The following is a 22,885-nucleotide window of genomic DNA, read 5'->3' as shown; positions in this document are numbered from 1 at the left end:
AAGTCTCATCGTTTAGGTGGCAGAAATAAAACCCTGTAACTCTTGCTGAATATGATCTTTTTTTCTCCCCAGCATCTAAACAAAACCTACAACACAGATGTTCCTCTTGTTCTAATGAACTCCTTTAACACTGATGAAGACACAAAGAAAATCTTGCAGAAGTACAGTCACAGTCGTGTGAAAATATATACTTTTAATCAAAGCAGGTATCAGAGATTGTTTTCTTCTGTTTGGGGTAAAAGAAACAAGCAAAGCTCTTCCTTGTTGTGCATATTAAATATTTTTGTTAGTTTTTAGGATTAAAACTGGAAGTTTAAAAAGTGAGAAGGCCCAAGAACAGCCAGATAAAATTAATAACTAAAAATAAATGGGTGGAAGAAATCTGTGTTTCAAGTTCAGACTTGCAGTGGAACGCAGGAACGTGGGGTTTGACTTCTGAACTGTCTTGGCTGTGAAACCACAAGGTTGGGACTGTCAGAAGTAGGTATGGAGTAATTTGTAGGCTGACCACCAACAAAGTTTGCCCTGAATTGGTCATGTGAAATTCTGGAGGGTCCTGCTTTTTAAAAAGTGAATTCCTGTGGCTCCTGTGACTGCACATAACATGTTCTGAACCCTTGTGGAAGAAGAAACTTGCATTACCTCTGGCTCCAAAGGGATGATTCATTTAAGTACATACTTAATTAAATATTAACTTGCAGTTTCTGCCCCAATATCCAAGTATGAACGTAGACAATCTCCTCCCGTTTCTGTGTATCTGATTAACTGGCCTAAGAAGTAATAATTTTAAAGCCACATCAAGTCTGGAGTATCCCCTGTGACTGCATTATTACTGCACTAAGATCTGTATCAGAAATCTAATAATTGTCATTTTGCAGGTATCCTAGAATTAATAAAGAGTCTCTACTGCCAATAGCCAAGGACGTATCTTATTCAGGAGAGAATACTGAGGCGTGGTATCCTCCAGGTCACGGTGATATCTACTCCAGTTTCTATAACTCTGGTCTGCTTGACACACTGATAGGAGAGGGGAAAGAGTACATTTTTGTGTCCAATATAGATAACTTAGGAGCAACTGTGGATCTTTACATTCTTAACCATCTTATGAATCCACCAAATGGAAAATGCTGTGAATTTGTCATGGAGGTCACAAATAAAACCAGGGCAGATGTTAAGGTAAAAATGTATTTGTTCAAATCGATTCATCCACTCACTGTCTTTGTAAAATTTTAGTCTCATTTTCTTTTGAATCAGTAGTTTCAAGCAGATGTTAAATATCACTTCAAATATCTTTAAGGCTTATATACCACAACCCAACAGTCAGCTGTAGATCTAACCTGAAAAAGAAATGTAAAGTCAGCAGGTTTTGTGGCATGGAGTGCAGTATAGCATGCTGTTTTGGTCACTCATATGCAAGTATTACAAATAATACATGTTCTGGGCTTGAACTACTAGACAGTGCAGCCTATTGTATAGGCCACTTGGGTTTTCAGCCTGGGGGTCATGACACCCTTCCCTTCCCATATAGCAATATCTTAGAGGACTCTTAATGTGGAAGAAGCTGAGAACCACCGTGCTACAGTAATAGCATCTCTTGCTGGTTCAGGACTGCCTAACCCACTTCTGTATTTTAAAAATACAATATATAATGCTCTAGAGCCTAAATTTCTGGCAGTCTTGACCCAGCATCCTGCCCTAACCAGTTTCAGGTGGTGAAGTTGGGGTCTCTGACCAATTGTTGGCCAAAATTTAAACCAGAACAATGGTACATGCTGTAAGCATTTTTAACACACAGTGATTTGTACCACCACCTGTAAGGGTCTTGGCCCATGTTTTTTAACCATGAAAAATACTGCTAGTGCCCCATTCATTTGATATTATTGTAAAGGATCTGATTCAACCCATAAAAGGAAGGAAATGTAATGTAAGATCAGGGCCTTTTATCCTTTGAAGTCTAATGGGGAAAGTTAACTGATACTGTAGTAAGTGCCACATAGCCTAAAGTACACAGTCAGCTGGAGTATCTTATATTTCAACCACAACTTTTGAATTTCCTTTGGTGAAAAGGTTTAATTTAGATCCTGACATGTAACCTTATAGAATTTTCCATTGTTTAATTATCCATCACAAGCTAAAGGTGACTTTTAAATTAACTAAAACTTTCCATAAGTGCCTAGGTGATTTAGGCATCTAAGTCACTTAGATGCTTTTGAAAATTTTTTCCACTATTTAAATGCACCATAAAAAAACTTAGTGTTTTCCAGTATCAATAACTGGCATTAACAATGCTAGTGTTCCAGTCAGTTTCTACCACAAGTTAAACAAGTTTTATATAAGATTTGGTATTAGAATGTGATAGGCAAAACACTTCCAACTGCACCTCACTTCACAGTGTGTTTTAAGAAGATATATATTGCATGTTATTATAAAGAATATATATATGTGTAGCATGCTGTTACATGTATTATAGTACTTAGATCTGTTCTGCCTTTGCAGGGTGGTACACTCACACAATATGATAACAAACTGAGACTGGTAGAAATAGCTCAGGTTCCAAAAGCACATGTTGATGAATTCAAGTCTGTGTCAAAATTCAAAATATTCAATACAAACAACTTGTGGATTTCTTTGCTTGCAATTAAACGACTGCAAGAGGAAAATGCTATTGATATGGAGATCATCGTTAATCCAAAGGTAAGCTCATGGCAGGACTTCAGAGGGAAAACAGCAGACTGTGCAGAGGTGTCCAACTGTGCTGACTTCTCCAACTTCACCTTTGTTTCCTGAATGTCTTCATATTCTGCATAACTGTCCCCTTTTAAAACAATGTTCTTGCTTCTGACTATTTAAAGGTCTGATGGTGAACACGTATTTGTCTGTTGGGTCATGTTCATGCTACAACTTTCTTTTTCAGACTTTGGATGGAGGTTTAAATGTTATTCAACTGGAGACTGCAGTTGGTGCTGCTGTTAAAAGTTTTGAGAATTCTTTGGGGATAAATGTACCTCGTAGTCGTTTTCTACCTGTCAAGACCACATCAGATCTTTTGCTTGTGATGTCCAACCTGTATAGCCTTAATGCTGGATCCTTAACTATGAGTGAGAAACGTGAATTTCCAACTGTGCCTCTCGTCAAACTGGGAAGCTCTTTCACCAAGGTAAACCCTCATAGTTGCATATTTTTCTCAAGAAAAGACTGATGCCCTTCATACATTAACATACCACTAAGAGGAGACTAGGTTACAAGGACAGTTACTGTAATTACTTCCAACTGTGCAAATTATGACTGCTCCCTTGAGTCATGAAATAGTTGCAGTCTTGCAGGCACACATCTTAAAAACATCTGAATATTCACAGCATTGTAATAGCTATCTCACACTTCCTTATCCTCTTTACTTGGGGATAGTAAAGATGAGAATAGTGTTTTGTCCATTCTAAAGTTCAGGTTTTCTTTAAACTGCCTAATTTCTAGACAGCGTGTATTACTGTTACTTTTGTCCATAATTAGTTTCCCATAACTTTATGTTGAAACTAGCTCTCACACTGCTATCATGGGGATAGTTGGTGACTTATGGCGCTGTGTGATGTAGATTCAAGAACAGATTTTGCTTTTGTTTCATTCTTTCATAACTTAAGTACTTTCAGTGCTTTCTTCTAGCATTAAACCCTTAGTTTTGGGGAAAAAATACATAAGCAAATGCATCCTCTAAACTATTGCTGTTTTTGTTTTTTGGAAAGGTTCAAGATTACCTGACGAGGTTTGAAAGTATACCAGATATGCTTGAACTGGATCATCTCACGGTTTCGGGTGATGTTACATTTGGCAAGAACGTTGCATTAAAGGTGTGTATGCCAATGAGGCTGACTTGCATAACATGATAAAATTTTATGTATGCCATTCTAACAAACTAGAAGAGTTGAGCCCATCTAAATTTTATCACAAAACCATATGCATGCATAAAGTATCTCATGGAAAATTTGACTATCAACCATTCATATTTTGAGTTAGAAACTGGTCCAGTGACTGCAGAGGTTAATGTATGAAGGTGTCAAGGTACTAATATAAGTACACTAACTCCTTACTTAAAGTCATCCTCGTTAACGTTGTTTCAGTGTTACGTTGTGGATCAATTAGAGAACATGGCTCGTTTAAAGTTGTGCAATGTTCCCTTATAATGTTGTTTGGCAGCTGCCTGCTTGTCCACTGATTGCAGAAAAAGTGACCCGTTGGAGCTTGGAACCAGCGTGGACCGGCAGCCCCACTATTAGCTCTCCTAAGTTCCCTGTGCGGCAGCCACCCAGCAAGCTACCAATTTGCCAGCAGTTCAGGTGTCCCTCCCCCCACTGGCATGTGCTGCTCCTGCCCTCTGCCTTGGAGCTACTCCCGGGAGCCTTCTGCTTGCTGTGCAGTGGGGGGGGGGGGGGAGAGAAAGGGGTGCTAATGTCAAGGTGTCCCCCTTCCCCCGCTCCTGCCCACCACTTACCCCATCTCCATAGAGAAGGGGGGACACATGACAGTACTCAGGAAGGAGGGAGCTTTCTGGCAGCAGTGGCTCTCTCAACTTGCTGATCTACTTAAAAAGGCAATGTACTTAAAGTGCGGTCAGCATACTTAAAGGGGCAATACGCATCTCTCTCTCACACTGGGTGTGTCTCTCTGTCTGCCATGCTGTCTCCCCTCCCTCCATTTGTTCTGCCTTGTAGAGTGTGAGGCAACATTAACAATGTGTTAACCCTTGAGGGCTCAGCCAAGTGCTAGTTCATCATTTAGCCAGTAAGGCATTCCCTGGGAAATATCCCACCCACTGAGTTCACCACCTCAACCAAGCTTCACGATCATCATTGCTGTATATAGTATTAAATTGTTTGTTTAAAACTTATACTGAGTGTGTGTGTGTGTGTGTGTGTGTGTGTGTGTGTATATATATATATATATAGAGAGAGAGAGAGAGAGACACACACACACACAGAGAGGCAGGTAAGTTCCAGGGAAATTTTTTTCACCAAACCCCCCCATTTACATTAATTCTTATGGGGAAACTGGATTCGCTTAACATCGCTTCGTTTAAAGTCGCATTTTTCAGGAACATCACTACAACGTTAAACGTGGAGTTACTGTAGCATTTAGAAAAAACTCAAATTGAAACAACTAGTGGTTAGCATTTTTATCTACAAAGTGTTTTGCAAACTAAGCAGCTAAGCCACTTATCTACTTCCCCTTACTCTAGTATAAGTATTTCACAACATCTCTGAGGTAGAGGAGCACTATATAACTTCCATCTGTAAGATGGAGTACAGAGGCACAGAGACTTAACCCAAGAGCTTATGGGAAGTCTGGGAGAGATGAACCTAGGTCTCCCAAGACTCATGCTAGTGCCCTAACTGCTGGACCAGTCTTTCTCTCCCCTCTAGTCATCAGGTTCTAGATTTCTCTCTGATTTCCACAAGTGAGCATACTTGCAGTATGAAACTCACTGTTTTTCTGCCCACGTATTAGCAGTAAACAATTGTGGAAGTAGAACTTATATTCTAATCAGGAGGTGTGAGTTCAGCACACTCTGGGGTGTGACATGGAATAAGCAGAAAATTTGGTCAACCCTTAAGTAGGCAGGTATGACTCAGAATACACACAGGAAGCAGGTCCTTTGAATAAGGATAACTCTGCCCATAATAGCACTTAAATGGGAATGAAATTCTGCTCACCAAACAATTGCATAGTTAGTGAAAAGGTTTTACTATCTGTGTTAGACAAAATTTAAAAAACTAAGCTTACTCTCCTACTCTGTCTGAGAAAATAAGATGTGTATGACAGCCCAGCATAACACAGTTTAGGAAGGCGGCTAGCTGTTTTGTTGCACAGTTAACATGAGAAGCCTTGCTTTCTTACAGATGCTTATGGTATGTTTTTAAATGGACCTTAATAATGTGCCTTTTTCTATCTAGGGAACAGTTATCATCATTGCAAATCACGGTGACCGGATTGACATCCCGCCTGGAGCAGTATTAGAGAACAAAATTGTATCTGGCAATCTTAGGATCCTTGACCACTGAGTCAATGTTCAGTTTGTAGATCCTGCTAAAACAACCTTATGATGGAAGAACCTGTAGGCATTAAAATAAGTGGCACACAAGGCCTATGCTTTGTCACTGTACCCTGCAGTATTAATTTTAAATAGCTTTCTGTGCTTCCCTTTTTAACTAAACACAGTGCAAAGGATGTGCCGAAGTAATGCTTTAGTCTTTTAAAGGATTCTGTAACTCAGATAATATAACCTTAAAGTGCAATACTGTTTGTCTTGAGACAAGATGGACATAACTTCTCTATAAGAAGTTAAGAGGCTTGCCTCTGATAGTCAATAGTTTTGAATTGCTTGTAACTGCAAAAATAAAGCTGTGAAGCAACAGATAGCTCCTTCATGTAATTTTTTTATGAAGTGTAAATGACAGGTATGATCAAATTTAAACATTTCACTTAGTAACAGTAGTGAAACAAGATGTTAGAAATTGTTTGTGTTCACAAACCATACTTAACCTAGTCACTTCACACCACATAAGTTAATAGTTAGGAATACATTTGTGATATGACAGTATAGCTTAACAAACATTGAGAGGTAAGGTGGTCATTATGATCTTGTGCTCAAGCTGGAATAAACTGTTGTAAATTTACCCAAATCTAATTTTTTTTAAAAAAATACATCTGGGTGTATGTTTTCTGGTGCATCCTTAATCTGCCCTTCTTTGTAGTAAAAGGGAAAAATCACATGTTGGTGTCCTACCTAAGGATCAGTTCCCTGTCCTGATGATCATTCTTTCAATTCTATAGTATTTACCTGTAAGCAACTTATTTTATATGTTTAGTATAAGACTGAAATGTATCATTAAAAAAGTTGGTCTTTAAAAACAAGGGTGATTTTTATAGCTTTATTTTGATTGACATCTGTTATGCTAACAGATAGGCACACAAACACTGTAGACCACTCCATCATATGTAATCATTACAAGGTTAGGCACTCAGACTATGTTTAGGTAAAAAGTTGTGGAGGTGAAATACACAGGCACTTTTACTTAGTACTGGCAGCTTCCAGACTTAAAAGGTAGTATTAGAGAGTCTTCATTCCATCAGCCTAAACTAGTTTCAGCCATCACCTCTCCCAGCTACTGCAGTAGTGTAACACTAGAACTTTTTATTCTACTCTTTTTACCCCACCCTCCTTAATAGATGCACTCCGTTACACCTTTATTAAAATTGTGGGAGGGGGATGGGTAGAGGCCACAAACTCTATGGCAGAGCTAAATCACTGGTTTGGTATCAGTTTGAAGTATCTATCAGCACTACTGATTATTTTAAAATCTATCCAGTAGATAATGGCTTAAGTGAACATACTGTTTACTAAAATTGTATCTTCTGGTGTCAGTACAGAGCCTAGCTGGAAGAAATACCCTGAAACACCCTGAAACATCTGCTCCCTCCATGCAAGCAACTGAGCCATTTATTTCTTATAAAGATCTGTAAAAAAATAAATTTTAGAACCGCAGTTTCATAGAGAAAAACATTTTCTACAGAGTTCAACTGCAAGATTTTATATTATACCATCATTAAATAAGGTGGGACACCATGTGACTTTCATTGCACTAGAGGAAATGTAAAGCATCTTTTTTAATATAAAGATATACAGAGCATTCTAGACAACTACAGCTGTGTTACAGCTGTGTGTGTGTTTGGATTTGGTCCAAAGAAACCTGAGTCTGTTTCCAGAGAGAATGAAAAAAAAAAATTGCCCAGACAGCTGATCCCTTGTTTCTTGCTGAAGGACACTCAAAAGGTCACTCACTCCCTGCAGCTCACTCTGAATCTAGTTCCCCCAAGTATCAATAGCATCCTCTCATGGACTCCACTCATAAGTATTCACCTCAAGCTTCTTGAAAGCAAGACATCTGGTGGTCAGAACCAACCGACTCTTTCCAGTAGATTATCACCTCTTCTGATCCCAGATCTCAGCCATGTTTAGGTCCAGATTTTTAAGGCCTCTCAAAGCTTGAAGGTTTCCAGTGTAAAAAGCGACATCTGCTGTAACCAATCTGTAGTGAAATAGATTTTTGTTACAATTCTGATACTAAAGCACTAGTTGAAACAGGATCTGATTTGAGCACATCAGTTCAAACACAGCCCATCGCTGTGGTCTTGAGCTAGGTTGAGGTAACTTAATGCCTCTCCATTATGCAATTCTGAACTGGGATAAAAGGGGTTAATATTTGCCTATGTGACAGGAGTAATGTTACACTACTTACCAACAAAGTTACTAATATCTTTGTCTAGGTAGATGTCTGGTTCCATTTTCCTTTTCTACCCAGTTTAAGATAGATCTAGGGTCAGATAACTCAAAGGAAATTGGACATTAACTCCCTTTAGACCCCTTTGATAATCCCAGCCTAAAAATCCTGACTCTTACAGTAATGTGCAATATTAACTAACTGAATTGAAGTCCCTAGAGGAGCTTGATGTAATAAGGAAAAATCATGCTTCCCTCATCTGTTCTTTAAGCACATCAACAAAATGGACAAAGCAGAACACCTTGACAATTTAGACTTCAAAAAGCATTTGATATAATTTCTCATAAACAGCTACCATGGGAACTAATTGGGGTGAATTGGATTGTAGTCCTGTCATGAGTTAGAAACTGGCTAAGAATAAATGGTAAAGAATAAATGGTAAAATTAATAGTGGGGTGTCCAAACATTCACAGTAGAACTGGATTTTAAAATGTACGATAAGTGACTTGGAAAAATTTGTAGGTAAAAATTAGAGCAGTCAGACTGATTATGAACTTCAGGAAGACCTATCAAAGGTAAGTACATGTGGCAGGTGAAAGTCAGTGGGCATTAATGAACCTACTCATACGCATTTCTGAGTTCTAAAGTAACTGTAGCCACAGAGGATGAGATGTTGGCATCTGCGTGAGCAGTAAGAGCTAGTCAGAAATTCACTGAACCAAAATGTTTCACCAGATCTGTAACAGATTTGACCAAACCTTCACCAGAACACAGGCAGGTTTCCTTTCTGTACAGCTGGAGCTCTGGCAGGGTTTCCACTCTATGGTGGGAGCACTGCCTACAGCTATTAATGTTACAGCTGCTGTTCAGTGAACAGGAATGTAAGTTTCACACTTAGTTTCAGGGACACCATATTCCGGTGTTTCTGAAACAAAATATTCAGGCATTGCTGAGAGGCTGGAAAATTTTGGTAAATCTGCTTTCATTCCAAATCAGAACAAAAGCAAATTCAAAAATACCAGAAGTCCAGGTGAGCTGAAATCCCCGCGTTTTGGCCAGCTCTAGTGAGTAGTAGCAATCATCAACCACAATTTTAAGATGCATAAAGGATGAGAGAGAGAATGTTGATAAAATGCTAGTCAATAAATTAGTGGTACACCCTCACCTGGAAGACAATTAAGCCTTGACTACTGAGTGGCACTGGCAGAAATGGAAGGGGTTTGGTGTCAGGCATGGAAAAAGTTCACACACTCTTCCTATGGGATTGTTTAATTTATGGAAAGGAGATGAATAAGTGGGGACATAAGAGTGGTGTACAACATAAAAAACTGGTTGGTGATGACGAACAGCACTCCTATTAATCCTGTTATCATATCAGAACAAAGGGACATTCGATGAAATTAAAAAGTAACAAAGTTGAAAAAGCAATCTAATGAAATACTTTACACAAAGCATAATTAGCCTATAGAATTCACTGCAACTACGTCTCACTGAAGCCAAGGAATTAAATATTTATATGGGTAACAAAAACGTCCTCAATTCATTGGACTGGTTAAAGAAAGAGGAGAATAAACCCTGAAGTTTCAAGAGGAATCTTGTAAGAGGAGTTAGGGAGAAACTTCCACTATAGGTAGATTATTCAATAATTGTCCACGAGGAGGTTGTTTGCACTTTTCTGTGAAGTACCTGGTGCTGGCCACTGTCAGATAGGAGACCCGGCAGCAGAACTATCACTGATCTAATCCGGTATGGTAATTCCTATCAATGTATTTGGGGGAGGGAAAAAAAGCAGTACGTGAGACCTGTTGGAATAGGCTCTGTTTAAAAAGAATCAGAATTCTTTATGGAGAAAAATGCCCTACTGCTGGTTCTGCTTTAAAAACATTTCCTGTCGGGGAGCTCCCTGTAGACAGATAAAACACTACTTCTTTTAGCACCTTCCGGCCCCGCATCTGAATTAACTCATGTTTCCAAGGTGCTTTAAGCGTCACGTGACATGTGAGGTAAGTAACGATTGTCACCATTGGAAAACGGGCACAGGCAGATGAAACAACACATCCAAGGTCTCTCAAACCTGTGACAGCGCAAGGAATATTACCCAGATTTATTGCCTCCCAATACTTTTCTTTATTCAACAGACTACGTTCCCTCTCCCTCCCCTATTTTCTCTAAAAGCAGAGCCCTATTTAAGTTGCACCTTTTAAGCAGGACAGGGCCCCAAATAGATCTTGCATTCTAAACACAGTGCATAGTGGCGTTTTGATTACAGCAGGTGGATTTATGAGAGAACTAAGCATTGTCGCTACTGCGGAAATTCGTATTAAAACAAGCGTCCATACATACCCATTCTGAGGTCCTCCATCATTGACTACATTTAGGTGGGCCAGCTGCCTCTTCAAATGAAGTTTGTAGCTTGCATTAATTCTTAAAAACAACATCTAGAACAAACCATAAAACCCAGTAACCTGTGTGTCATAGCATCAGAATAAGGAACTTCACTTCATTCATATCATATTTCCCCAAAACTCTCTTCTGTAGCACGGCCAGCAAAAAAATTAGAAGTGCACTAACACTAATGAAGTACAACCATTTGAACCTCTAGGATGGGTGCATGCCTAAACTAGCGTTTTTTATAATGCATCTTTCCCTCCGTACCCTCTCTACTCCTGTTGGACGGTCTGTTCTCTCTTGTCTATCAAGCCCAGTATTGACATTGTAAACTCTTTGGGACGGGGACCTGTCTTCTCTGTCTGGCAGGCACCCAGCACACTTGTAGGTGCTCTAAAATAATAAACTCTCTTTCTTGTACTGTAACCCTTACATAAAACAAAAAGATCAGTTATCAGCTATGGGTTTTTTAGCACAATTCTTACTGACATAGGAGGTAGACTGCAATCCAATGCATTAGGTGACAGAATGGTCCTTCCTGGCCATCTATAAAAGCACTGACTGTAGCCTAATAATATAACGAGCACACCTAGAAAAGATTGGGCTCATAGCAGATTTAGTGACATGAATAATCCAGTGCTGTACTTAAATTTGAATTGCATTACAGACACATAAAATGGCTGTTCTAGTGTAGATTTCAGTAATAATTCTGGGAGATTCTCAACATGACCACCCACAATAGCCAAGTTATTGCCCTTGTGTAGAATTTCCCCCCTAACTCCTGTATTTAGGATATCTACATCTAGATATTAAGCACAAGATTGATTCAAAAGGGAAGTGAGTCAGCTCCGTCTTGCCCTGGGGAACTAGAGCTGAGCAATTATTGTGAAAAAGAACCCCCCCCCAAAAGAGAAAAAAGATTCGATTCGAACTGAACTCACTGCAATGGTATTTGCAATCCCATTTGTTGTTCACAACACGACTATATTCACTCGATATTTTTTTTTTGTCTGTGGAAAGCAGAAGTGTCCCAAGTACTGGTAACGACGTGTGGTTTATGATGGAAGTGTTACAACAGCTACAAAACAACTTAAAATGCTCACCTGCGTTTGCTCCTCAGGGAGGAGATCACATATAGCTTCATGCATCTTTGCCATCTGCTTACAAATATTCCTGAAGCAGGCTGAAGGAACAGGAGCTTTCACCTCATACTGGTAATAAAGACAACACTGGTCACTTGTTTTTAGAAAATGGTCAAAAGGAAAACGTTCTTGGCTGCCTCCTATGCTGCTAGGCCTTCAGATATCATCAGCTAAAAGCTGTTATTGATCCACGGGCAGCTTGCATTATAGAATCATTGGCACTTTACATTTTATAATCAAACAGGGCAATTCAAATCAAACAGGGATCAAAGCAGCATCCCCCCCACCCGATCCATTTGTCTTGATTAATTTTAATTGCTGCTTTTTGCTCATTATTTTTAGCTGGCTTACGTTACACCTCTCAGTTCTATTTCAGGGAGAGAATGATTGCCATGACAGTTAAATGTGCATATGCCATGCCTTATACGAGCCTCCTCTCCCCCTCGCTCTCCTCAGGTAACAGGAAATAATTCTGTCTATGATGTATGCACCACTTCTCATTCCGGTACAAATAGTTGAAAAAAGAAAACAAGCAAGTCCTTCAAGAACACATAATTCTGACACAAGAAAAGACGAAAGCTGCTGAAAACCAAGTACAGCACGTGGCAAAGAACAGGTAAAAATACAGCTGAACTGTCAGTCGCTGACAGTACGGACTCCTCCTCAGGAAAGAGGAAAAGTACCGGGGGTGAATAGGATGAGTGGTACCTTTCCTTGAGCACAGCTGATATCTGAGAAACAAGCTATTGAAAGGAGATTTTGCTGCAAGGGAACAAAATTCTTACATTCCCCCACCCAGAAGGAAAGATCGTACTGTGATTTTCAAAGCAACGTCCTAGCTGCAATACTGTCCTCAGTAAAGCTTGATCTGTAGTTTCATGGCCAAGGGTAGGTTCCAAGTCTAGGCCTGGTTAAGCAGGTTTAGGCCCCAGAGTGCCCCCCTTCTTGGAAAAGGTGATCATGATACTTACTCTAATTAGTAAAGAGCTTTGAGGTCTATGGATGAATTACCCAAGATTATTATTAATTTATAAACGTTGCTGAATTAAAAGGAGTTACATCTGCTTGCAGTAGGTGTGAATTTGGAGAACTCTGCTTGGCCACTGCTTGAAAGAGAAACATTGGCGTTCCCTGTCAAGTCCTGAGGGAAAGGAATGCCAACAGTTTAATTGTAGCTGAGAAATAAGTCTTGGAGACAAAGGGCCCAATTCTGCAAACATGGCCTACCAAAGATTCATTACCACTAAGGCTAATTGGACTACTTAGGTAATGAGTACTATATATGGGAATATTGGCAGGAATGGGCTCCAAGTGACGACTTGAATGGTTTAGAAATGGTTGTATTGTATTGTATGTATCTGTGAAGTGGAAAATTCATAGAAAACATGCAAGCTAAACCTGTGGCTGTTCAGCCCAAGTATCATGGGTTGCAATCCTGCAAGTTGCTCAGCATTTCCAGCCTCGATCATGCTCAGCACCTCGCCAGAGCAGGCTCAGAGCTTTTATTGCTGCTTCCAAATGGCAACAAAAAGTACAGGTTCAAAGAGAGCCATGGCATCTTAGGGGACTATATTATTTTCACTAATACAGTACCTCTGCTTGTCTTCCACCTGCACCTCTACAACTAACACAACTGTGTCACACCAGTGCCTCCAGAGCCCAACTGAGACCAGGGCCCCACTGCTCTAGACACTGTACACACATGTAGTAAGAGACAGGCTCCTGCCCCAAACTGCTCTCAATCTAAACAAGAGAAGGAGGGGACACAGAGGCATGAAATGGTTTGCAGTCACAGCAGATAAACTACAAAGCCAGCAAGAGAACCGAGGGCTCCGGGCCCCAGTTTAGTACCCTGTCCACTGGACCATGCTGACTGTTTCGTGAAGAGGAGCCTGTCACCCAACATTCAGTCTGTGATTTCTAGACCATATCAATTTTTGTTAAATGCACTTAACACCACACTGCCAAGCTCCAGAATACTGCCATTAGAATGACTTGCTCATTCTTTCAGATTTACACACTTAAAGCCAGCGATCATTTTTATTTATGGGGTAGTCAAGCCTTGAGACTCTGACACATACCCCTAAAAAGCAATGCTAACAAGGCTACAACTAATGACCTATACTCCTGTCCCCTAGCTGTTGCATATTTTCTGTTTTAAGAGGTCCTTCAGTGTTTTCACCCAAGAGGAGAGTAGCAGTAATGTTAAGATCCCAGATCCTCGGCTCTATTAGGTACCAAACAACCAAAGGGACTGGGTTTACTGGTAAGGTAGGCAAGCTAGCACATGTCATAATATTCCTCCCCTATCCCTGCTGGCTGTAGTCATGTGAGCCAGCTGCTGAAACTGAAAACAATCCTCACCTTCAAGAGCTTCAGAGAGCAGGAATCTTGCCAGTTTAAATCTTCTGCCAGCTCATGAGAAAGAGTGGGCAGGGAAGATGGAAGGACGGCATGGCAGATGCATGTTAGCCACAATCCAGACAAGCCCTGCACTAGGAGTGTGTTGTTGTGCACCTCCCACTTGAGGGGCCAGGAGTTAAATGCTCATTTTCAAGAGATGAGAATAAAAGTGACAGGGAAGACATTTGACAAACTGGAAGTTTATTTGGTCTTTGGTGTCTAGAACACTATTTTGGACTTTGTCACCTTGCCAGTGTTGGTCTTTTAAAACATACTTAATCGATGAAAAGATATTGTAACATGACAGAAAAAAATAAACCCTTCTCCCATTCTCTCTCTGTGGCAATCTGACCCCGCACTCCCCATCAGCAGCAATTCTTGCTAGCCTAACGAAATGTCGAGTGGGGAGAGAGAGGGAGAACATAATATATTCCCAGATTCTCCCTATCCCTGGTATTTTACTTTTTCTGAAACAGAGTGCAGGTGCTGTTTATGTAATTGTGCCAATGACCAATCACATAACTAGATTTCTCCAACCCACTTCATACTGGACAATGAACGTCTGAATTCTAACTGGCTTCTATAATAAATGTGTTTGCATGAACCAGTCAAATTGGTCACTCAAAGGTTCATTTTTCCCTACGGTAGCATTTCCTTATGAAGCAGCTTTAAAAAACAAACAAAACAGGCTGAAGGTTTATGTAAGGTGTACGTTAATTATCAAAAACTGACAGCCCACTTCGGTCACCTTTACTATTGCTGAGTAGTCCCTCAGACCATCAGCAGTCCCAATGGGACCAATGGAACGCTTTGCAGAGTAAAGTACTACTCATTGTGAGTAAAAGTGGCAGAATCTGGCCCATAAGGTTTAGCCAAACTGATCACTTGACACAGATTTCAACAAATAGATACAATCTATCTATCTTTGGTACTTATACACCCCCATTACCACCGCACCTGAGTACCTCACTTACTTAAATGAATTTATCCTCAGAGCACCTTTGTGAGGTAGGACACTGCTATTATCCCTACTTTGCAGATAGGGAACTGTGGCACAGGGTGACTAAATGACTTGCCCAAGGTCACACATGAAGCGTGTGGCGGAGCATGGAATAGGTCCCGGATCTCTCAAGCTCCAGGCTGGTGGTCCAGCCACTGGACCATCCTTTCTCTCATGCCAATTTCCTATAGCTCATCAGTTTTCAACCTGGGGTGCACATTGCACTGGGAGGTCACACGGCACTGGCTCCTTCTTGCTTCCAGCTGCTTCTATAGGCAGCCACATCCAGGCTCTTCACTGCAGAAGAGCAAAAAATCGGAGTTGCTCTCAGGGATGAGACTGGGATCCAGCAGCATGACTGGAAATGCTAGCCACAACAGCCATGAGCTGGATAAGACTGTCCAAGGAAGCAGAGTAGCCAGGCATCTGGGTAAAGCATGGGAGCTACTATATTCACAGTATCTACTGCATCAAGGAAAGTGCAACAATTTATTGCATCAAAAAGAGATTCAAGATATGACCAATGCTGATTTCATAAAGGTTAATGACATACATGCATTGACTCTTAAAGAATATATTTTCTTATGTCCAGCGTAGGGCCTTATGTATATAGGTTTAAACCAGTTTAAACAATGCCTAGATAGGGAAAATGTAGACTCTGTTTGAAACATCTAGTCTAAGATTCTGCACATAATGAAACACCCAAATGCAATGTAGAGTATAATTATTTCCATAAATCATTACCTTTGATAACAGTTTGTCAAATAAGCTATCCATTATGGCTACAAGCTTTGCTGAAATTTCAGCTATGTGGTCATGATAATCCTGTAATGGAAAAATAGAGTTTTATTTACCATCTAATGACATTCATATTCTTCACAGCATAATTGAGAAAGAGCATATATAGAGTTTAATTAGAAGATACGCAAAGAATTACCTTAGTAATGTGGTCAAAATGCCTGAGCATACTAAATTGTTTAGGCTGCAGTCGAGCTTCAAAATGAGCCCTGATAATAGGAATGTAGTGTACAATTAGCTGCAGGCAGCGTGAAGAGAGCGCTGTAAACCCAGAAGTAAGAGAAGGGGAAAAAAAACAGCTTAATTATTATACAAGTATAGCCATTTTGTACAGCCTAACCTGCACCTTCTCTAAAAAACAGAATACAGATCCAACACTCAAAAACAAGCTAGAAGATAAACTGGAAGTGAAAATTTACAAAGTCATTTAGTGAAAATACAAACATCTATATTCTATTATATTACTATATTACTATATTCATGTCAAGGATCCAGAGCACTTCACACTGAGTGTACCAACTCACACAGTCCTTAATTCATTGATTGGAATGGGAGTTTTAGCTAAGTAAAGACTGACTGTAGTATATGGAGCTACACAAAGAAACCCTTTCACCCGCTAGTGAAATGCAGTCACCTCTGGAGCTGAATTTGGCAGCTATTTAACAGAGTGCAGCAACCTTTCACAACAGCTTAGGACAGGAAGCAGAGAGTACTATATTCAGCTGAAATACAAGGGTTGATTTAAGATAGGCAGGATGCTGCTAGTTGTAAAAATGGAAGTACTGAATATTCCAAATTTCAAACTCCAAATAGCAAACAACCCCATCTGTGACAAGGTCACGATTTAAGAAGTAATTCCAGCTTCCAAAGTCACTTCTTTTGACTGAAGACCATGTTTGGCTAACAGATTAATTTCTTCTACTTCCAAGTAACATATTTGACACACACTGCAGCACACTTCTTCAATACTACAATTCAGAGACTCTTATACAAATTCTATATTCAAAGTAAACACACCATAGTAACCCTTTCTTATCTTTTCACGTCTTTTCCAGAGCACTACAACTTGGAGATGGCTTATCCTGAATATTTAGTGTTTTATTAGACTGAGGAATGAGATTTGAAAAGTAGAAATCCATACCTAAATTTTTTGTAGTTATTGTTTTCAAACCAACAACTTGCAATGCACCTGCTCCGAGAACTAGCTGGCAGCTTCTGGAGTTGAAATACTATCAGAGAAAGAAAAAAGTAAGAGTTGAAGATCTATATGTAACACGGGGACGATAGGTACCTTAGAAATGCTATAGATAAAAGTGAGCAAGACTTTAATCACTGACAGATGATTGGGCTTGGTACTGAAGTTACCCAGATTTCTCATTCTAGGAGAGTCCCATGCTCTTTCTAATGATTCCTCTTGGGTGTTTACTCAGGATCTCATAATCCACACAGGACTTACTCGGGACCTGATCTAGAGCCCACTGAAGTCATTAGGAGTCATTCCACTGACTTCACTGGGCTTTGAATCAGGTCTTGGTGTTTCTTGAATAAGTTCATGCCAATGAGGGCTCTCTGGATTGATTTCTGGGATAGGAATGGAAATAGAGGGCATTAAGAATGGACAATTATTTCCCAATTATTTCATTTCTGGGACTGACCTCTCCCTCAGTCTGAAGTATTTGGGTTGTGCTTCTCCTTCTGAAAATACTGAAGGCAGCTCTGACTTGTCATAGGGTGCGGCTCAGGTACTTCCATCCTAACTCCAGATGAATGCATGGGAATAGTGAATTCTTACTGGAAGACTAAATAAATACTTCTTGCACAGGGCCCTCAGAGGAGGTGAATAGGTATAGTGCCATTGAACTTGGCTGGATGGGGCAGCCTGCGGGAAAGGTTAGTCCTATGGAAATCATCAAGCAACTGATTTTCTGATTTAGAGTCTGACCTATCCCCCATTCCGACCCCACCAAACCTGGCACATTTGGGAACAGAGAGCAGTATGAAAAAATCAGTTAGAGAGAAAGAGTTAATCAGCACTGAGAGAGGAACAACATTTTTCTCAGCAGTACTAATGATCCCACTGATCCATGATCCCGTTCAGAGATCAAGGCCCCCGTCTCCAAAGAGAGTAGCGAGTGTGAAAAAAGATTCTTTGTGTAGCTACCTACACATAGCTATCCCAAGCAGGACTGCAATGGAGAAGACATGAGCACTGGACCACCATCTACAACCGGTGCTGCCAGAGACAAGAGAATGTGAAGTGGGAATGGAAGGAACATTGCCAAGCCCTGGAGCCTCTTGACCAAATCTAGTCTGTCTCTACCTACTTCTGTGGTACAAGCACAGAAATGTAGAAACCTGGCGTTTCAGGCTGCTCTAAGGGAATTTGTTATTCAGCTTTTGAGTCAGTTCATTGATTGCCTAGCAGAGCGCTGGATTCGTAACCATCTCCTATCCAGGACTCCTGACAGACTGACGCCTCAATACTCCTTCCCTGTATCAACTTTGCTGGTCATCCGGGTATCAGATGGCCTGACAAGCAATGAGGCAAGGAAGAAGGCTGAAAAGCTAGTGGAGTAAGACTCCCTAAGTCTGACAATTTGTAACAGAGAACTTCGGCATTTCTGTGCTGTGGAAGTGACTGGTCTCTCTTCTGGGGCTATATTATCTGTGAAGGTTAGACCAGCAAAACTGCACAGTCCAACCCCGACACCTGTGCATACGTCCACACACTGGCTTCCTGTTCACTGCCAAGTACAATTCAAGGTGTTGGTGGTCATTTTCAAAGCCCAAAATGGTTTGGGACCTGATTATTTGAGAAACACTTTGCACCCTATACCTCAGATAACACTGACTACAGATGAAGCCTGCCTAGCTGCCACAGAGATAGGAACTACAAAAATTAATAAAATGCACAAGCCATTTTGGCAATGAAAAAAGAAATATACCAACAGAAATGCTCATAATTTATCTGTTAATGGAAAGTTTTAAAGATGAACTTGAATTATGATTCCAAGGAAAGAAAAGCCCCTATATAAAAAAGTATTTAAAAAGGTCTGTAACCTAGAAAGGAATATTTAGAATAGAGGTTCTCAAACAGGGGGTCGGGACCCCTCAGGGAGTCGCAAGGTTATTACCTCGGGGGTCGCGAGCTGTCAGCCTCCACCCCAAGCCCCACTTTGCCTCCAGCATTTATAATGCTGTTAAATATGTAAGAACATGTTTTTAATTGATTAGGGGGGTCACACTCAGAGGCTTGCTATGTGAAAGGGGTCACCAGTACAAAAGTTTGAGAACCACTGATTTAGAAGGTCTGTAACCTAGTAATTTGGTAAACTTCCATTTCTATTATATCTTTAATTTTTGTTAATCCTTTTTCTATCCAAATTGTCTTAAGCGTGGAGCTGGCCTTGACAGACTGGCCTCCTTCGATCATAAGTGTAACAAACATCAGCTACCCCTGTCTCCCAGTTTCTTCTTTCAATGGCTACACTCAAGGATTCATGCAAAGGTAAGCGACAATTGGTCTTTTTCAACTCTCACCTCTAGAAGAGCATATTAAGAAATATGGAAAATAGAAATCTGTAATTTCTCCCTCATACACAGACTGGCTCAGTGAGCTCTCTTGCATTCATGGAAAAAATGACTTGGTTTAATAGAAAAACTTGGAAAAGATATGAGGCTGTCTGGTCACACATGAAACTATTGCATACCTTTGCAGTTTAGTATATGTTAGTCCCTGATACTCATAAGGTTATGGTCTCACTTATTTATCTATTTAGTCACTGTAATAACCGATGCCCCACGTGACCTCTACAGACTCAGGGTTTTTGTTTTTCCCAGGTTTTACAAATAAAGAACAGTGAATTTTGTTATTCATATGCTATTTCCATCTTGTGCATATATGTACTATATATATAGTTTCCTTATGTGTTTATATTTTATATAAAACCATAAAAATAAAGTTTAAAACAAACCCTTCCATTTACAGCTCTCAGCTGGCTGCTATTTTGATTATAAATTTCTATTTTCAATACTTTAACGCATAAGAAATCCTTTGTAGACAAACTTAGCAGCCAAAGCCCCAGATTGAATTAACTGGCAGGTTTGGGCTTAGATCACAGCAATGACATTTTTAAGGTCACTCATGTACTCCTATTAACTCCTCTAGCAATAAACAGTTGATGAAGGGGTCACAGATTTTAATTTAATTTCCATTTTACAGCAATGGCTTCAGCAGAAAACTATTTTTCATCCTTCTAACCACTATAAGATGACTTGTACAAATCAAGGAATTGGTTTCCTCCCTGCATACATACACTCCCAATGACATTTTGGCTCACATTGCTCTTTCCTAGCCACAGTCCTCTCCTTCACAACACTATCCATCCAGCCTGAAGGACAAATGACTGACTGACTCCAAAAATCAACATCAAAACATCTCTTTGGCTGGCTACCAGGGGTCTCTAATGTGCCGGTGAACAAGAGGACAAATGGCTTTCCTTTAGTTATTTCACATAACATATCTACTCTGAATTGTATTTAGATGAGTTCACAGTGTTACCCAACTACACCCTGCAATATGTGCCTTGTGATTCCTACAATTACAGCAAAGATCACAGTCAAGCTATTTTTCAATATTATTATTAATCATTGATATGGAATCATACATTTTCATCGAGTATTAGAGACAGTAAGACATATTCCCTGCCCTGAAGACCTTAATATAGTTTGGGCTACAAATTTGACAGTCATACCTTCAGTAAATCAGACAGGCGAGTAAGCATGTCAGTAGTAACAGAAGGGATGTTATCCACACACTGGCAGTACTCAAGTATTATTTTTATTAATAGCAACACTGTCCTATAAGAAAAGAAACGGAGTCAAATATGCAATTTCAGTTGATAAATCACACCAACAACACAGGTTTGTAGACAGCAGGGATAGTTCTAACATAGTCTTCATATGCTTTCCTTTCCCATTTGCTCTGTTAAGGGTTGTGTGCAGCTGCCAATCTAAATTTTTAAAAGAATAAAAAAAGGTTTACGAGACACCGTTTCCCCCTAGTACTCGAGATTACAGTATTAAGTACTATTTTTCCTCTGAAAACCCCCTCACGCAAATTTAAAGACGGTAAAGTGGACTGACATGAAAACAGATTTATGCCTTTTTTGCTGCTGCTTCATGATGAAAGTTTTTGTCTAAGAACATTACTTGTTTCTGTTTGATTTTTTACACTAGTAATCAAGGTCTTGTCCATCCTGGAAGACCTGATGGTGACTAAGGAAACAGTAAAATGATGACATCGCAGGAGATCGCAGGGCCAATTCTGGCCCTTGCTCCAGCATAAAGGGGTTGTAAAGGAGGCACAAGTGACTCACTGCAGGAGCAGTACAGGCCTGATGATGTAAGTGGGTCTTATATCACTGAAAATCAATGGACTTAGGTTCCTAAATCACTTTTGAGAACATGAAATTTAGGGGCTTTTGAAATGTTTTCTCCAGATCAGTAAAATAAATGGAATGCAAAAGGATATGTAAAGATGGGTAAAAAAAATTCTCATAAAAATACTTAACTGGTGCAAGAATAATAGTTCCTGGAGTTTGATAAAGTTATTTTATATTTTATAGAAATAATTATTGTATGAATGGAGGGATCTATTCACACATCAGTAGGAAAATATAAAGCTCCAGTCTTAAAACACTGTGTAATCCTTGCCAATTTTGAGCAAGTGCTACAAGAAAAAAAAAAGTCCGTAGCACACAGACAATGACGGGCATTGAAGAGGCTGTAATGAATGCACCATCAGTAAGAGACTGAGCGGCTTTATACACATAGCACGAAGTGCTCAGAGACGCTGAGCACCCATAATTCCAACTGACTTTAACAGTAGTTGCAAGTACCCGGTATTTGTCAGCATCAGACTTCACCCATATAGAGCATCTGCAATCCTTTGAACTCAAATATGAAGAAGGCAAGAAAATACAGTCCAGGCCATCCATGTCAAGCAAGGCTAGTATTCCAAACAGGTATCCTGACATTGCAAAGCAAAAATCTTCTTTCCACACAACGGGATACAGAAAGAAGATGGACAGACATCCAGAACAGGCATTTGTGTGATATTTGTAGGCCATCTGATTTGGGGGTTATTTTTTGTTTCATGTGTATTTTTTAAAAAATCAGGTGAAACAGAAGAATAAAAATGTCTGTAGAAATCTGTAGAATTAAAATGTTCTAGTTAATACTGAAGTTGATTTCTTCAAGGAGCTAAAAAATAAATAAAACATATTTCTTCTTCAAATGACCAGACCTAGATTATCAAATGCAACTTCAATGCATAGTACAACAAGGTATTTAGCCAGAACATTGTGAAGGAACTATTCAAGTTGAATGGCCCATCAAAGAACACTTAACTCACAATGGACCATGGGAGATGCCTATTTACACTTAATGGACTTTTCTGTGATGGCTTTTGCTATGACTAAGCGAAATGATGCATGGACATGTGACCTGCCCATGTGACTCGAAACACCATCTTGTTACCTGTAATTTTCCACAGTGAGAACAATGGGATTCCCTTCATTTGGCAGAAGTTATAAAAAGCCCTGGAGACATCTCCATTTTCCTCTTGCCTGCTCAAACCTCTGGACTATGGACTTATACTAATGGGAGCATTCTAACCAAAGGACTGGGGACCTTTCAATGATTTGGAAGCAACCAGTGACTTAACTTAAGCCAGCAGTTTATTCCATCACTGATCCAAGCCTGATCCAAGAACTTTGCAATTATTGTATGTATTTGATTCCTTAAACCAATTTTAACTCTGACCTTTCTTTCTTTCTTTTTTTGTTTAAATAAACCTTTAGATTTTAGATACTAAAGGATTG

General features: G+C 39.8%; 2 protein-coding genes across 10 annotated transcripts in view; one reads left to right on the top strand and one right to left on the bottom strand.

The window, feature by feature from the left end:
- Window positions 1-6,403, top strand: part of UGP2 (UDP-glucose pyrophosphorylase 2) — a 39,686-nt gene extending 33,283 nt beyond the window's left edge. For all 3 annotated transcript variants that reach the window (XM_048842683.2, XM_048842685.2, XM_048842684.2), the window contains exons 5-10: window positions 73-206; window positions 879-1,176; window positions 2,497-2,694; window positions 2,915-3,157; window positions 3,738-3,842; window positions 5,943-6,403. In XM_048842683.2, coding sequence (XP_048698640.2) covers window positions 73-206; window positions 879-1,176; window positions 2,497-2,694; window positions 2,915-3,157; window positions 3,738-3,842; window positions 5,943-6,050 — 1,086 coding nt within the window. In that variant the 3' untranslated portion in view covers window positions 6,051-6,403. The remainder of the gene's footprint in view (window positions 1-72; window positions 207-878; window positions 1,177-2,496; window positions 2,695-2,914; window positions 3,158-3,737; window positions 3,843-5,942) is intronic.
- Window positions 1,172-22,885, bottom strand: part of VPS54 (VPS54 subunit of GARP complex) — an 82,969-nt gene continuing 61,255 nt past the window's right edge. For 6 of the 7 annotated variants that reach the window (XM_048842671.2, XM_048842670.2, XM_048842669.2 and 3 more), the window contains 7 exons: window positions 20,756-20,861; window positions 17,143-17,230; window positions 16,141-16,262; window positions 15,948-16,028; window positions 11,762-11,869; window positions 10,614-10,708; window positions 6,907-8,078 (listed from right to left, as the gene is read on the bottom strand). In XM_048842671.2, coding sequence (XP_048698628.1) covers window positions 7,973-8,078; window positions 10,614-10,708; window positions 11,762-11,869; window positions 15,948-16,028; window positions 16,141-16,262; window positions 17,143-17,230; window positions 20,756-20,861 — 706 coding nt within the window. In that variant the 3' untranslated portion in view covers window positions 6,907-7,972. Of the gene's footprint in view, window positions 1,338-6,906; window positions 8,079-10,613; window positions 10,709-11,761; window positions 11,870-15,947; window positions 16,029-16,140; window positions 16,263-17,142; window positions 17,231-20,755; window positions 20,862-22,885 lie in introns of those variants that run through there. The other variant, XR_007355594.2, reaches the window with a different exon arrangement.

The sequence above is a fragment of the Caretta caretta genome, chromosome 3 (assembly GCF_965140235.1).
Source record: "Caretta caretta isolate rCarCar2 chromosome 3, rCarCar1.hap1, whole genome shotgun sequence".
NCBI lineage: Eukaryota > Metazoa > Chordata > Testudines > Cheloniidae > Caretta > Caretta caretta.
This window is presented reverse-complemented; position numbering and strand designations above follow the sequence as displayed.